Source organism: Pleurodeles waltl, chromosome 10 (genome assembly GCF_031143425.1).
Source record: "Pleurodeles waltl isolate 20211129_DDA chromosome 10, aPleWal1.hap1.20221129, whole genome shotgun sequence".
NCBI lineage: Eukaryota > Metazoa > Chordata > Amphibia > Caudata > Salamandridae > Pleurodeles > Pleurodeles waltl.
Window position 1 is genome coordinate 240,984,066 of NC_090449.1, and position 17,474 is coordinate 241,001,539.

At 44.0% G+C, this 17,474-nt stretch overlaps 1 protein-coding gene across 2 annotated transcripts in view; it reads left to right on the forward strand.

The window, feature by feature from the left end:
- LDAF1 (lipid droplet assembly factor 1) overlaps window positions 1–8,865 on the forward strand; it is a 90,352-nt gene extending 81,487 nt beyond the window's left edge. For both annotated transcript variants that reach the window (XM_069210286.1, XM_069210288.1), the window contains exons 5-6: window positions 4,115–4,253; window positions 6,428–8,865. In XM_069210286.1, coding sequence (XP_069066387.1) covers window positions 4,115–4,253; window positions 6,428–6,527 — 239 coding nt within the window. In that variant the 3' untranslated portion in view covers window positions 6,528–8,865. The remainder of the gene's footprint in view (window positions 1–4,114; window positions 4,254–6,427) is intronic.
- Window positions 8,866–17,474: the final 8,609 nt, after the last annotated feature.

The window sequence follows — 17,474 nt, forward strand, 5'->3', positions numbered from 1 at the left end:
GGGCCATTTCCAACACAAGTTTACCAATACATGTGAAACAAAATGGAATAATATATGTAGAGTACTTATGTTTATACACAGTTCAAGAGGATAAAAGGAGGTGGGACATGTAAAGTGTAGTGACTGCATAGTGCTTTAGTTTGAAAAACATGCAGTTATGGTTACCACCGCTTCCACATGTTTGACTACAGAAAAAAATCAGCGTTTGTTTCTGTCTTATTTATAAGACCCTCCATGTCCTATAACCATCTGTTTTGTTCTCTCCTCCTCCTTTGTTCTTTCTTGTGTTTACTGTTACCAAACAAAACCACAGTACCCATTGACAAACACAGGTCTTTGGGAAACGTTAATTATTAAAACACTTTTGGGTAGCCATGAAATTGCATGCTGTTGCATTTCCAGTGGAGCCCTGGTGCCATATTATGGACACTGTGCTGCCCCACTCAGTCTCTGTACCATAGCAAATCAAATGTGCTGTTATCAGTGCACGTACAAACCTGTATTAGCACTGGGAACCCATTAGTGAAGGGTGGACCTGCTCTTTGAAGTGGGTCATCAGCCTTTCACTGTGCATCGATCCTATTTTAAAGGGGGGGCAGAAACTCCCTACAGTAAGACCCTGACCACCTCTGTGCCCACATTTAGTATGAATGAAATGAATGCGGTAATGCCCTCTTGAGATCACAAGGGCACAGATTTAGCGCTAGCACAGTCTGTATTATAAGAAGATTCATGCAAGTGACTTTGGTCCCTTCTGTAATTTCAGGGTGCAAAAAGTAGGTGTACATGCTGTAGGAGAGTACCATCTTCCTTGGCATGTTACCCCCATTTTTACCTGTATGTCAGTATGTTTTTGCCTGTCTCACTGTGATCCTGCTGGTCAGGACCCCAGTGCTCATAGTTTGTGGCCTAATGTGTATGCCTGTGTAGTGCCTAACTGTGTCACTGAGGCTCTGCTAATTAGAACCTCAGTGCTTATGCTCTCTCTGCTTTTAAATTTGTCACTGTAGGCCAGTGACGTCATTTACCAATTTCAATTGGCATACTGGACCCCCCCTTATAAGTCCCTAGTATATGGTACCTAGGTACCGAGAGCATTGGGGTTCCAGGAGATCCATATGGGCTGAAGCATTTCTTTGCCACCCATAGGGAGCTCAGACAAACCCTTACACAGGACTGCAATTGCAGCCTGCGTGAAATAACGCACACGTTATTTCACAGCCATTTTCACTGCACTTGAGTAACTTATAAGTCACCTTCATGTCTAACCTTCACTTGCTGAAGGTTAGGCGCAAAGTTAATAAGTGTGAGGGCAACCTTGCACTACCAAAGGTGCCCCCAAATAATTCAGGGACATTTCCCCGGACTTTGTGAGTGCGGGGACGCCATTATACGCATGCACTACATATAGGTCAATACCTATATGTAGCTTCACAATGGTAACTCCGAATATGACCATGTAACATGTCTGAGATCATGGATTTGTCCCCCCATTCCAAATCTGGTATTGGGGAGCCAATTCCATGCATCCTGGGGGCTCCACCATGGACCCCCTGTGCTGCCAAACCAACTCTCTGAGGCTTGCACTGCAGCTACAGCTGCTGCCACCTCACAGACAGGGTTCTGCCCTCCTGGGGTCTGGGCACCCCAGTCCCAGGAAGGCAGAACAAAGCATTTCCTCTGAGAGCAAGGTGTTACACCTTCTCCCTTTGGAAATAGGTGTAACAGGCTGGGAGGGGTAGCCTCCCCCAGCCTCTGGAAATGCTTTGAAGGCCACAGATGGTGCCCTCCTTGCATAAGCCAGTCTACACCGGTTCAGGGACCCCTTCTCCCCTGTTCTGGCGCGAAACTGGACAAAGGAAAGGGGAGTGACCACTCCCCTGTCCATCACCACCCTAGGGGTTGTGCCCAGAGCTCCTCCAGTGTGTCCCAGACTTCCGCCATCTTGCTTTGCAAGGTGTGGGGCACTCTGGAGGGCTCTCAGTGGTCAGTGCCAGCAGGTGACGTCAGAGACCCCTCCTCATAGGTCCATACCTGATAATGTAGCCAATCCCCCCCTCAGGGCTATTTAGGGTCTCTGCTGTGGGTTCTCTTCAGATTCTGCTTGCATGTTTCCTTCAGGAATCGTCTGCAACAACTTCAGACTCCTCTGACCTCGGATCAACCGCAGCCTGCTCCAAGAAACGCTGTAACTGCAACAAAGTGTCCACAAGAGACACTTTTCTTCAGCAACCTCCGCTCCAAGTCAGCAACTGCAACAGATTCCATGGTGTGCATGCTCTGGGAACTCCCTGTCTTCATCCTGCACCAGAAGGGCCGAAGAAATCTCCTGTGGAGTGACGGAGTTACTCCCCTGCTCCAAGCAAGCACCTTCCAAGACGACAACCGGTACCCTGGGACTCCTCTCACAGCGGCGAGCATGCTCATAAGGGCAGAGAGGGTGGACATTATCGTCATAGACTGTCCTGAGGTCCTACTGACGCAATTTGGAGGAGATAAGACCTTGCCTTCCCTGAGAGCGGTGGTACCCCTGTGTACTGTGTCTTCTTCACCTCCTGAGGCCCCTGTGCACTCTTTGCAAAATTCCTTTATGCACAGCCTGGCCAGGTCCCCAGCACTCCATCCTGCGACGCTCAACTCGCTGAGTTGTTCTCCGGCGGCCTTAACACTAAGGGAATGAGAAGATGCATGCAATGAAAGTGTGCTTTGTTGGGGGAGATATCCAGCTGGCCTGCCGCTTTGTACCGTTCTTAAGCATCACTGAACATAAATTAAAAGCTAACAATGCATTCATTATTTACTAATTTGCACAAGCAACTTGAACTTACAACACAAGTACTCACACAACAGGCACTATTTCCTACAGTAAGAGTTTAAAAGTAGAGGTAATTCAGCATATTATTCTCCATGGTCTATATAGTATTACCAAACCACCGGCCACTAAGTTGGCTTGGCTATTCCTAGCCACTCTAGACGGCACTTACTTGCTAACGGTATAATGACTCTATATGATGTTGACTTTGCTCTTTGGCTTATGCCCCATAGTGAATAATATGGTCTTATTGCATTTTAATTGCTGCAATTTTATCTGTTGAGGTCGTTTTTTTAATCCGATAACTATATTAGTAGGTATGATATTCGCACTGATATGATAAGTTTTTGCTTGTATACTGAACTGTAAAAATTGATTTATTGATGATCGATTATTCTGACCAATTGAATACTCCTTTTCCCCTGGTTGTTTAATGTATTGCAATGGTTTCAATTAATTGTGCAAATAAAGATTACGATGAGATAGTGGAAAATCTACATTTAGAGTAAAAATGTCACTATTGTAAATTTATGGTTAATGGGCAGAAATGACATATTTAAGGCATTTGTACCATGTGTATGCAGGGGGACACCCATAAACTACTGGGTTTGAGGATAATCCCATATCTATGGCAGGTTCAGCCTTCAAAAGCACACCTTTTATAATTTTGAAGGTAGATGTGTGTTATTCTCCATTATAAGAAGGAAACTTTCCCTTTCCTTTTTAATTACAGACTAAGAAAGGTTCTTCTCCACAGAACAAAATATTTTTGTGCATAAATAAACATAATTTATAGAGAAAACACTTAATCCCTCTTGGTTAACTCATGGGTTTGCCACCCAGTGAAAACATTGTCAGCCATTTTTTCCAGTAGGAGCACTCTAGAAAACGAGAAGTGCTGAGATCCCGTGTGAAGCTGATAAGTCAGAAATCCACTTGCAAAATAGGAGTAAAACCAGAGGAAGTAGACTTGTGATTTACATGTTTCTTCCTTGGCTAATCTGTTTCTGAAACATCAACGTTTTAAGGGGATACTACCATGCTCATTGATGGCAAAACTATTTTTCCCTCATAACTGACAAATATAGAACTGCAAATTGGGGTTGTAACACTCCTTTGCCTCAACACAACTAAGTTAGAGCATGCGTAGTTCCCATTTTTCCTGTGGAATGTGAAAGGACTGCTTGTTGCATACTAACTGGGATACTGTTTATTTTGCTGAACTAATGTCTTGAAGTATCCACAATACTTATGGGTGCTAGTCTTTGTTGTGTAACCAGCTTTTTTTCCCCTTCTTTTCAGGTTTTGTGATGTCCATTAGTGGTGCCGCCTTGATCTGTGTACTTATCATTTTGGCCATCCTTTCGTTTGCGATTTCGGGATTGTTAAGTGTTTGCTATGCAGCTATATCAAGTCTAACTAACTTTGTGTACCTTTCAAGGTAAGTACTGCAGCATATCTTTTAAAATGAAGCAAAAATGTATGTAAGAAGTGTTGTGCAATCTCAACCCAAGAGTAACAACAAGAGAAACTTGACGGAGCTGTAACAAACACATAACCAACTTAGGAACAGACTGAGGGCACCTATTTTTATTTTCACACTTGAGATGGTGCCATCTCTCTAAATGTCCATCCTCTGTATATATATGCTGGTAATGCACAATTCACTGCCCGAAGTCAGTAGAGTGTACTGTTTTGAAACCACATATGAATTGTGCAGCACACTTACTGAAAACATATCAGTTCTTTTATTTAGGTTGGTGTTTATGCAAAAGTTGCCGTTGTGGGTAGTGATTTTACTGGCAGATTTACAGTTCGAAACAAAGCAGAAGCACCTTCATTCAGAGCAATGTTGTTACCAGATACAGGACATTTATACTTAAGGCTCTTAGTTTCCTTCACATCTGACCTATCCTGCGTATACATTACTTACATATTGTTGAATTTTTGGTTAATGGTGCATACATCGTTCAGGGCAAATTGTCGATATTTACACACAGAGAGGAGCAAAACTCAGTACTCCAGAGCCTTACCTTTTGAGTCAGTCACTTACCTAATCATCCCGGCTTTATAACCATTGGGTTGTTTAAGTGATGATTTGGAGTATTTCCTCTTCACCATTTTTTCATCTTATTAGCAGTTGTGTGAATCTGCAACTAGAGGTGGACATTTTTCTCCCTTTTTTTCGTGCTTGTATTATTGATGCCAGTATCGAAGCGCTATTTTTTGTTTTAAAGATATTACACTGTCTGCAGCGCATGCACTATTTCCCAGTAACTCCGCTATTTAGCGCATACGGTCTGGACTTGTTCATTACAGCTCGTGGCCAGTGAGGCTCTTTACTCTCTTCATATGTGAATGAATACACGATCATTGTCAGTGTGTGAATGTGCATTGTGAATATGTGTGCATGCACTATACAAAAGTCAGACCTACTGCCTTAATCAGTCCCCATACTGCTTTACCACCCTCCTTAGTTTTATAGTTTTTGGAAATGCTTGCCATAAACATACAGCTTCATATTATTATTTTTTGTTGTGAAAATGTTCTCGTCATCCATTAAGTGCTGTTCTGCGGGTCTCATTTTGAAGTTTGAGCATCAATATCGGGAAATGATTTACAGAGACTGGGCTACTGAGTTTTAGCGACCCTTCTGGCACAAGGCAATAACCAAATGTCTATCACACTCTTGCAGCAACTCCATTTACTTACACAAGATACAATGTGTGAGGGGCTTTGTTTGCCTCTGTGTTCCCTTACTTTCACCAGCCTATTCGAGATAAGCTTGAAATTAAGTTAGAACTATGTAGTCTTTATTCCCTGGAGATAGCTCTGAACCAAGTAGTCTTCGCTTCCTGGAGGTAAGTCTGAAATAAGTAGTCCTAGCTCCCTAGAGTTAAATCTGATGCTTGCTCCTAAGCGTACACGCGGCCAGAACTAATGGTTTAAATAAAAGTTGTTGTAACTTTTATCAGCTACTGTTACAAAGGCTTCTGACCTAATAAAGAGTTGGTTTCCGCTGTGCGATTTTGTTCAACAGCCAAAAGTAGTTATTACACCGTGGCCATTTTGTTTGGCTTGTGCATTGCAAACAAGCACAAGTATGTCATTCTGTGCTGAAGAACACTGTCTTTGTCTCTGTAGCAGTAGGCGTGCAAATCCCTTGTTTCATTGTGGACAGAAGAACCTCATTGCTTCTGTTTGCCCCCGTCGTACCCCCATACTTACACACACAGAATAACTTGAATACGATCAAGCTTCCACCTTGACATTACAAGTTAGGAATGTAATCTTTGCTTTAGTTTATTAAAACCGAGCCAATTGGGTAACATCATTGTTTGTTGGCTGCTGTCTTACAACACAGTTTATTCAGTATAGACGTCAGCAATTAGATCTGTCCACTTGGTGTTGAGTACTTGTCTGTGAGTAGAAATGGCAGAGGCACCACCGACTGAACACCAGTAGGTTTATCTTGATTCTCCAATAGCAGCACTTGTCAGCAAAACGTATACTATTAAATTGTTTAGACATGCTCCACAAGGGCCTGTGGAACTCAAGTATGTTTAACAAATATTAATGATGATTAATCTTCTTTCTTTTCTCTTCGTGGTCTAGGGACCCAACTAAGAATGAGGAACGCCCCACAAGCACATTGCAGCCTGGCTTTGGACTTTCCTCTGGAGACAGTTCAGTGAACAACTCTAAGAGTGACTAGAAGGATGCAGTTTGTTTGCTCTTGCAACATAAACTATAGTCAAATGTTTTCGTCGTCACTTTTGCAGTGCTGGCCAGCAAAATGTTACTTATTACAGGAATTTACAGCTTTGGTATTGAGCAGTCTAATGTTCAAAATATTTCTATTTGGGGGCTTAGTCTGTTCTTTATCCAGAATATGTATGATTTGTTATTTCATTAAGGTAGTTCTCAGTGCTAGATATGTTCGACCAGACATCTATGCCGGAGGAAAGCCCTTGTTCTGAAAGTTCAGTACTATGGTTCTATCCCAAAGATGAGCAGAGGACTACATTTTTTGAGAGGTGCAAATGAGTTGTGGTCTTGCTGAGTGGCACCACACAGATTAACCCCCCCCCCCCCCATACCCTGATGTTCTCCATCCCACAGAAAATAATGCCAAAGTTCTGTTGACTCGCAGGTTTGCTGACAACTTCTTTTAGATTTTGGAAAATGGTGCTCTTTGATCGTTGACAGAAAGATTGTGCAATTTGCTAATGTTACGAAAATGGCATAGTACTCTTTAACCTACTGACTTTTATTCAGATCTCATCTTATGTACGGTACTAGATCATTCAACCTTGCAGAAAAAGATAAATTAAAATAGGGATAATGGTTCCTGGGTCTTTTTGATATGGGCTGACATCGCATTGTGCTTTTGCAGTCATTTCAAACTGAGCACACTGCTATTGAGTGTCCATCCCTGGACCCACATGTCCAGTGCTTCCTCCGTCTGCGCCACCCAGCATATTTGACAGATGCTCCGGTTCCTCATAAGGGATACTTCTCGCCCCACTGCAGCAAAGCCATTACAAACCACCCTGTCACTTAACTTCACTGCTCTTCCAGCATGCTCAAAACTTCTCCACTCCTTTTATACACATTGGGTGTCCTTGTACCCCCACCTGCTGGTTTTTTAAATGTTATTCTCATTGGGGATACAAGTTGTCAAGTTTATGGTTTTTAAAGATGCATAGGGTCGCTTTCCTGATGTTTACATGGTATGCTTGCGGGACACTGCATGTCATCTTGTTAAGATGCACAGCAACATTTAAAACTACTTATCTTTAGTATAGTCACAAATATAAATTGTTAAATTGGAGGGAGAATTTGAAGCAGGACAAAGTCCTCCATGAGAGGGAGGGGTAGTTTAGACATTTAACTCAAAGCTGATCAGGCAATCCTCAGGCCAGTTTTCTTAACCCTTTCATGGTTTACTTGGATTACCTTAATCTAGTTGGAAGCCATATCTCTACTAACATGTAGTCTTCACTTTGTCCACCCATGTTTCAAATTTTTCACTTTTTCCTCTATTTCAGCATCCCATGCAAGAAAGTTGTTAGCTTAAGAAAGATGGAAACTTTAAATTTACCTTCAAATCTCATAATTTGGGAGCTCAAAATGCACACGGTCCTAGTACATCCTTTAATTGATAGCTAGGTTGGGAAAGAAACGAGTAGTGCCAGAAATAGTATATTTTTCCTAACTTCTTTAAGCTCCTTAGTTACAAATTAGGTTTGTGCCTAATCTATTTTCAGAAGATGAGGAGTTGACAGGAATAATCAAAGGTTGAGCAACGAAACCATGTTGGTCATCCTGGGATTAGTAACCAGAGATTTTGAAAATCCATATTGTTCCTTATACTAGTCCTTACACTGTCATATTTACCATATGTATGTCACTAGTGTAATAACTGGGTATTCGACAAAAACAGTAGTATTTCCTTCATGAAGAATCCTATCCAGCCTCTAACAGACGAATACTAGTTTAGCAAAGTAGAAAGCAAAAGCTTGCTAACTGGCGTGTCTAAGGTTTTCTTTGAAGCATTACAATTAGACAATATTTTACGAGTTGAACTTTAGGTAAATGTACTGAAAGTCCCTTAAGGACTCATTTATATTGCTGCTATTTAGTGCACAATCTTCTATCACTCCAGGTGTAATGCCTTTATTTACTTTATATGTTACAAAAGGTTACATGATTAGTTTACGCTTTTCACTCTTTGGGTGGGAAAACAATGTTCAAAGGGCTTTCAAAGTCTTTTAAAATTAGAGGTTGGTATGACCACACTGTTAAAATATATTTATTGGGATTATTTATAAAAGTAACTATTCTAATTTCTTGTACCTTATGAGTATTTTAGAAATGCATTTCAGTGCTTTATTTTTCATACTTCATAAATCGTTTGCAACATTTTTGCAACTTAAGGTAATGCTTCAATATATTTTCAGTTGCAGCAGTTGGCGTTTGTCAGGATAACATTGACAGAGAAAGCTGATGTACGGAAATTCTTCTTCTTCAAAATAAATATTTTAAACTGAGCAGTTTGATTAAATCAGTTGTATTGTTTCCTTGCCATAAATTCTGTAAAATGTTAAAAGTGGTAATAAAAAGTGAATTCATTAAAGTTGAATCATTTGAAAAAGGGGTTAAAGAAACAACTTGGGGGATTCAATGCCAGAGGCATCTGCAGTAATATAGATTCCTGAGATAACATGAGGCAAGGGAGTAGTACCTAGCACCAAAATCCGTGGTGGAGGAGGCAGTTAAAAGAAACAGTGCGCAATAATAAGCAAGATTGACTTTACATTTAGTTTTCTAATGATGGTAGAGAAAAGTAAATGTTTTTTCACTTGGCTCATGCTTTACAATCCGTTTTAATTATTTCAATTATTTTAAGATGTGTATAACAGATGTGTTCTAGTGTGGATGTCTCCAAATATATATTTTCATTTGTGTGTGTGTGTGTGTGTGTGTGTGAGTTTGTCTGTGTCTGAGTGTATGTGTCTGTGTCTGAGTGTATGTGTCTGTGTCTGAGTATGTGTATCTGAGTGTTTCTGACTGTGTGTTACTGATTGTGTGTGTGTGTCTGAGTGAGTGTTTCTGAGTGAGTCTGTGTGTGTCTGAGAGTACGTGTGTGAGTGTGTGTATGTGTGTCTGATTGTGTGTGAGTGTATGTCTGAGTGTTTCTGACTGTGTGTGTGTGTGTGTCTGAGTGTGTGTATCTGAGTGTTTCTGACTGAGTGTGTCTGTGACTGAGCATGTGTATGTGAGTGTGTCTGAGTGTATTGCTGAGTGTGTGTGTGTGTCTCTGTCTGAGCATGTGTGTCTGACTGAGTGTGTGTCTGTGTGTCTGAGTGTGCCTGGGTGGGTGTGTGTATGTGTGTGTGTCTGAGAGTATGTATTTGAAGGTGTCTGACTGTGTGTGTCTGAGTGTGTGTATGTGTATCTGAGTGTTTCTGACTGAGTGTTACTGAGTGTGTGTCTGAGCATGTGTATCTGAGTGTGTGTGTGTGTGCCTGCCTGTGTGTGTGTGTCTGAGAGTGTGTCTGAGGGTGTGTGTGTGTCTGAGTGTATGTGTATCTGAGTGTTTCTGACTGAGTGTGTTACTGAGGGTGTGTGTGTCTGATTGTAGGTGTGTGAGTCTCAGTGTGTGTGTGTGTGTGTCTGAGAGTACGTGTCTGAGTGTGTCTGAGTGTATGTGTCTGTCTGAGCACGTGTATCGGAGTGTTACTGAGTGTTTTTGAGTGTGTGAGTGAGTGTGTCTGAGGGTGTGTGTATGTCTGAGGGTGTTTGTGTGTCTGATTGTGTCTCCGTGTGTGTCTGACTGTGTGTTACTGAGTGTGTGTGTGTATGTCTATCTGAGTGTTTCTGACTTAGTGTGTTACTGAGTGTGTGTGTGTGTTTCTGAGTGTGTGAGTGAGTGTGTCTGGTTGTGTGTGTGTGTCTGAGAGTATGTGTCTGAGGGTGTGTGTGTGTCTGAGGGTGTTTGTGTGTCTGATTGTGTCTCCGTGTGTCTGACTGGGTGTGTGTGTGTGTGTATGTCTATCTGAGTGTTTCTGACTGTGTGTGTGTGTGTCTGAGTGCGTCATTGTGGGTGCGTGTGTGTTGGTGAGTGTGTGTGTCCGAGTGCACGCAAGTGTCTGAGTGCACGAGTGTCTTAGTGTCTGCGCGCGAGTGTCTTAGTGTCTGAGTGTGCACGTGTCTGAGTGTGCGCGTGTCTGAGTGTGCACCAGTGTCTGAGTGTGCGCGAATGTGAGTGTCTGAGGGTGCGCGAGTGTCTGAGGGTGCGTGAGTGTCTGAGAGTGCGCAAGTGTCTTAGTGCGCACGCGAGTGTCTTAGTGCGCACACGAGTGGCTTAGTGCGCACGCAAGTGTCTTAGTGCGCACGCGAGTGTCTCAGTGCGCCTGAGTGTCTTAGTGTCAGTGCTCGCGAGTGTCTTAGTGGCTGAGTGTGCGCAAGTGTCTGAGTGCGCACGGGTGTCTTAGTGTCTGAGTGTGCACGGGTGTCTTAGTGTCTGAGTGTGCACGGGTGTCTTAGTGTCTGAGTGTGCACGGGTGTCTTAGTGTCTGAGTGTGCGCAAATGTCTGAGTGTGCGCGAGTGTCTGTGTGCGATTGTGTGCGCACAAGTGAGTGTGCACAAATGTCTTAGTGTCTGAGTGTGAGTGCGCACGTGTGAGTGCGCGCGCGAGTGTCTGAGTGCGCGCGAGTGTCTCTGTGTCTGAGTGCGCGCGAGTGTCTCTGTGTCTGAGTGCGCGCGAGTGTCTCTGTGTCTGAGTGCGCGCGAGTGTCTCTGTGTCTGAGTGCGCGCGAGTGTCTCTGTGTCTGAGTGCGCGCGAGTGTCTCTGTGTCTGAGTGCGCGCGAGTGTCTCTGTGTCTGAGTGCGCACAGGTGTCTTAGTATCTGAGTGCGCACAGGTGTCTTAGTATCTGAGTGCGCACAGGTGTCTTAGTATCTGAGTGCGCACAGGTGTCTTAGTATCTGAGTGCGCACAGGTGTCTTAGTATCTGAGTGCGCGCGAGTGTCTTAGTATCTGAGTGCGCGCGAGTGTCTTAGTATCTGAGTGCGCGCGAGTGTCTTAGTATCTGAGTGCGCGCGAGTGTCTTAGTGGCTGAGTTTGCGCGAGTGTCTGTACGCGATTGTCTGCGCACGAGTGAGTGTGCACAAATGTCTTAGTGTCTGAGTGTGCCTAAATGTCCTAATGTCTGAGTGTGCCTAAATGTCCTAGTGTCTGAGTGTGCGCAAATGTCCTAGTGTCTGAGTGTGCGCAAATGTCCTAGTGTCTGAGTGTGCGCAAATGTCCTAGTGTCTGAGTGTGCGCAAATGTCTTAGTGTCCGAGTGTGCGCAAATGTCTTAGTGTCTGTGCGCAAATGTCTTAGTGTCTGAGTGTGCGCGAGTGTCTTGGTGTGCGTGAGTGCACGGGTGTCTGAGTGCGCCCGAGTGTCTTAGTGGCTATGTGCACGCAAGTGTCTTTGTGTCTGAGTGTGCACGGGTGTCGGTGTGCGCGGGTGTCAGTGTGCGCGGGTGTCTGTGTGTGGGTGTCAGTGTCTGAGTGTGCGCGGGTGTCAGTGTGCTCGAGTGTCTTTGTGTCTGAGCGTGCGCGGGTGTCAGTGTGCGCGAGTGTCTTTGTGTCTGAGCGTGCGCGGGTGTCTTAGTTTGCACGGGTGTCTTAGTGGCTAAGTGCGCGCAAATGTCTTAGTGTCTGAGTGTGCACGGGTGTCTGAGTGGGCACAAGTGCTTGCGCGTGTCTGCGCGCAATTGAGTGTCTGAGTGCACGTTAGAATTGGCAAGCTTATAGTTTTTCTGTCCACTTGATTTGACCACAGTCCTTTTTTCATCTTTGTTAATGACAGCGTTAACTCTGCTAGTCGTCGCCAATTCTACTTCCCTGGAGGACTTGATAGAAGATTCAATGCTCTTTGCAATTCTCATCGTTTCCACCAACGTTGGATTGTCCAGCGATAGCAACTTCTGTCTGATAGACTTATCTGTCCCCTGACAAATAAATTGATCTCTGATGAGTTGATCACCCAGCACTCCAAACTGACATTCCGCAACCAGAAGGCGCAACGCCGAAATATAAGTGTCTACATCTTCACTGGGGTGTTGTTCTCTTTTAAAAAAACTTGCCCCTAGCCACCACCAAGCTGGGAGGTGCATCAAACCTGTTGCTCATTTTCTTCACCGTAATCTCATACTCATCCATTTCACCATCATCCAATTGTAAGTCAGGTAGGTGCTTGAAAATAGCTCTCCCTTCTAAGCCAATGGAATGGAGAAGAAGACACTTTTTCGGTTCTGGTCTGTACCAGATGCTCCTATCTCCCCTAAATACATCTCAAAAGCATCATACCATTGCTTCCAAACTATATGTGGTTCGCCAGGGCTCTCTAGAAATGGCGGTGGAGGCAGAACAGATTGCATGGTGCAACCCCAAAAAAAAATTATATTGACATACAAAAGTATATAAGAGTTAAAAATACAAAAATACCTAAAACAGAAACAAAATGTAGCGTTCTTTGTCGTTATAACTTTTGTTTGTTCACCAAAAATATATGTAGTCCAGTAAGTCCCAAATGCTTCCTAGATGGTTGCACAGTTATATGAATAGAGCCCTCAATCTGCTCCACGTTGTCTTTCCACATCCACTGGGAAATCTAGTGTTTTATCCGTAAAGTGGTTGCAGCACTAAAGAACTGAACACCTGCAGAACAATGCCATACCTTGGTTTTTGTGTAGCCTTTCGATCTCCTTTGCGAGCGTTGAGGTGATTTTTACATCCAGTGGAAGTATCACCGGATTCCAGAACCACTGCCCTGAGGTGCTGTGATAGGTTTTTCCAAGCGTGTTGGCCTGACAGGAAACGCCTGTCGTCACTTGTGCAGGACGAGATCACCGTCGATCCTGCTTGCCAAAGAGGAAGACGCTGCAGGGGATGTCGTCTTCAGCCGCTTCTTGGCTGCTGCTAGGGCCTGCTGCGCTCGGAGACCACGATCTTCGTCGCCACAATGAAGTAAGCGAGGAGAGCACGGTGTGCTTAAATATGTCTTTATTGTTAAAAGTAGTTGTATGCCAAAGTATCCAAGTGCGACCGGGCACGGCTGCCGGAACCACAACCGTCCTCGCCCGTTTGAATCGTGCCCCTATCCATCACCTAGCAACCACATGGAGTCATGATCGCGAGGCAGCTACGCTACTCGCGAGTACAACAGACTGCCAAGTATTTTATCTAACTATAAGAGAGACAGGGAGGTTTATTTGGTCCAGTGCACAGTCTTCCAATGTAACTATCAATCAAAAGGGTACACTATTCCACAGAAACAGAAATCCACAGGGCACTTGGTGAACTAGAAGCAAAACCCTCACACATCCATTAGGATGTCATGCTTCATCATAGGGTATGCTCCTCGTCAGATTGGCGCTGCAATATCTGACGGGCCCCTCAAGGGGCTCTTTGCTGGAGATCTTATCTGGTCGTGCGTGCCGTAATCCAAAGTTTAGTAGGAGTAAACTTGGACCTACAGTCAGCAAAAAAGGATTAAAATTGGCTCCAGAACCTCACAAACCCAAACTTATTGATCGTCGAGGGTCTAGGTCAAGGTTAAAAATATATAATGGGGAGTGGGTAGGAAATAATGTTCCACCACTCAACCGGAAATTGAGGGTGAGAAGAAAAACTTTCTTCAGTCACCAAAGAAGGTCAACATGTTTCACGTCTAAGGTGTTCATACAAATCAAGTGGCATTTCTTCAGGACCAAAATCAAAAGAATTCAAAAACCAAAAAATATATATTAGACTCCTACACTATGCTAATTGCAAAAATGTGTACTGGAGAAATTAAAGTAATTAATTTACTCATAGAGCTATGCACCTAATAATGTAAGTCGAAGTGTGCCTGTGGGAAATGACAAAGGAAAATAACAACAATGTGTTAAGATAGAAGACAATAGCATACTAACATCCGCAAAAAGGTGTTGTGCCACTCAGTGATATTGTGCTACCATGCTAGGTGTAAAAACAAACCCCATAAAACAGCTGCTTACCATCCGCAATTTTGGACGGTGCTCCATGGCATCATGCCAGCTAAGGACTGGCTTCACCTCTATATAAATGTGAGAAATGTACATTTGTTATGAGAATAGGTAACAAGGATGTAAAAACAGATGTATGCTGCCTCATGTAATATATGCACTAAGGGGAGAAAAAGACTCATTCCTTGTGTGCATAATATAGGATAGAGGACCATGGGTAGTAAATGATAAGTGATCAATGAGTCCAGAGACATCATTCTGCCCCAAGCCAGTTACTAAAGTAGCATTCACAATAGACACTAGAGAAGTAACTATCGAAACCACAAGCCAAGTAACGAGAAAAGTGCTCCAGGTAAATAATCCCCTAGGTTTAAGGTTACACTCTGTTGAGTAACATAATAACCCAGAATAATCGATTGCCACAATCGGGGTCTTATATCGCTGAGTACGTCTTCCCCATAACATTCGCGAAATACGGCCATTGTGTAGGTTTCCCCGCTGAGGATTCTCACCGTATACAAGTTTGATACCTTATCCCTTCAACTGATTTTAAAGTGACAGTAAAGGGATGATGACTAGTTACACGGTCTTTGGGTTACCTAAAGTGATTTATTCTGGGTTATTCTGTTATTCGCTGTTTAATGTTGAATGATGTCTTTAAAGCAGCACACATTCCTGGGGTCAACAATGCCATTGCAGATTCCCGGTCTCGTTTCAGTGGCAATGTTTTGGGGATTTGGCACCAGGCGCGGACGAAAACAAGACGGCCGTCCCAGCAGACATTTGGGAGTGGGGGGCATGATGGTCGTTAGACGTCTGGAGAAGTCACTAGCAGAGTCCACCAGGAGAAGTTATCGGCTGGTGTGGTTGGAGTTTCAATCTTTTGAGATTTTGGAGGGGCTTTTAGGTTGCTGGATTGAGGTGCGCTTGAAGCATGAGTGTTTTACCTTGTTCTGTTTTTGATTTCGAAAGGTTTGTCCCCGGCTACGATTGGAGGCAAGTTGGCTGGGGTGTCCTTTTATGGGAAGTTGTTTTTTGACTGTGACCCAGCGAAGGATGAAATTCTGGGGTGAATGTTGAAAGGGTGGAGTAAAGAAAGGAAGGGGTCAGGTGCCATAGTGAGAGAGGCTATTACTTTCAATTTGCTGTTTGAAATGTTACAACTGTTTGTTGTACAGAAGTATATGAGGAGGGACTTTTTCTTTGTGTATGATCTGGATGATTTTCGGGGAGTTCCATGTGTCTAAGTTGTTGGGGGTGGGGAAGGCTGTTGGTGTCAGGCAAGGAGAAGTGCACGTGCAGGGAGAACGCTTGGGCATATGGCTGCGACGGTCCAACATAGACCAACTTGGACGGGGTAAATGGGTATGGCTGTGCAAAGGTAGTGACGCAGCAGCGTTACCGGTGGGTGAATGGGGCTGTTTCAAGGTGCAAGTGGTGCTTGGCAAAGGGGCTGTTTTTTGTCATGCAAATGGGGAAAAACTTACAGCATTCCAGTTGTTGACGGTTTTTCGGATGGCTTTGCGACGGATTTGACTTCAGGCGGATCATTTTTGGACCCACTCATTCCAGATCGGGGCTGCAACTGCGGCTGCCCGGCTGGGGTGGGATTGGGTGCAGATTCGTCAAATTGGGAGGTGGCGCTCACAATGTTGTGAGTGATATGTGAGGGCATGAACTGTTTCCTAGGGACACGGGGGTGGGGGGAGAGAGAAGGGTGTGCATGATGCCAAAAAGTGGGGGGGCGGATTTGTTGGTACCTTTACTGAAGTTTGTTCTCTTTGCAGGGTATGTGAGGGGCCCGCGAGAGCAAAGGTGGTCACATTGCCGGTCGGTCATTCCTTTATACACTGGGAGGCTAAATACATGCAGAGAAACAGATATATGGACGTTCGCTTGGACTGCCGAGTAGCCGCCACAAGGTCTTGTGGTGGGGGAAGAGTGGAATGAAGTGGGGCAATTTGCTTCCGTTTATAACATCTATGCTGGCGAATTGGGGTTGCCCGGATATGTTGGTACTGCAACTAGGGAGAATGATCTAGCACAACTCTCTTGGCTCACCCACCTGCAACACATGCAACTGGATCTGCCATTGCGTCGTCAACAGATGGCAGGGACTTGCCTGGTATGGACAGAATTCATGCCTCAGAGGAAATGGAGGGGGCCAGCAAAGCATGGGGCTATCGACAGGGCTAGGAGAAAACTCAGTAGTGCTATGAAGGTTTTTTGCTGGGCACACAATATAAAAGTGTTGACTCGTGAGGGGATTAAGGAAGAGGAGGCGGTGCTCTTCAGAGATAATGAAGTGCACATGTCTGAAATGGGCAATGCACATTACATTCTTAAATTGAGGTTTCTGCTGTGGGATTTGTGGGGGGAGAAGTTATGGCTCAGAGAATCCGCATAAGTGAGATGCAGTGTCACAGTGGTTTCGCTGGTGGGGCAGCAAAATGCCCCAGGGGTTTTGCTGAGTGGTAGTAGATGGGGAGGGTGGAAAGTCATATGAGGCAGGGGATGAAAGGAGAATGTGGATAATAAGTGAATGAAAGTGGAGGCTAGGTGAAAGGAGGCAAAAGTGGGGGAATGAAGTGGAAACTGAAAGATGGGGGACGTTTACAAAAGGGGCGGTACAGGAAAATTGATGAAGTTGAAGTTTAAAAACGCAAATGTTATGTTATAGTAGCAATCCTGTCCTAATAAATGGCCTTTTACACTATACGGGAGTGTGATGATGATTGTGTCACGAAGCTCAGTGGTCATATTTGTGAAATGCTGATTCCTTTAAAAAATATGGATCATATTTATAACCAACCAAGCAGACACTTGAGTAAAGTGTTAATTTTATGCCATGTTTTGGAGTAGTTACATTCAGCGTTTTTTTTCTCTCTCCAGAGGAAAGCGAAGAATCCTATCAGAGGTAAAATGGCCCCACGTTATCACCCTTCGTGGACAAATCTGCATAAAGCTTTCCATAATTCAGGCCTGATACACTTTTTTATGTTTCCCGCAGATTTGTTCAATTGTGCTAAAGGTATAAACAAAACAAAAAGCAAAGCCAATTGATCTTGTCATACATGCAGGGTTTTTTTTTGCAAACATATGTCATGTGCAAACAAA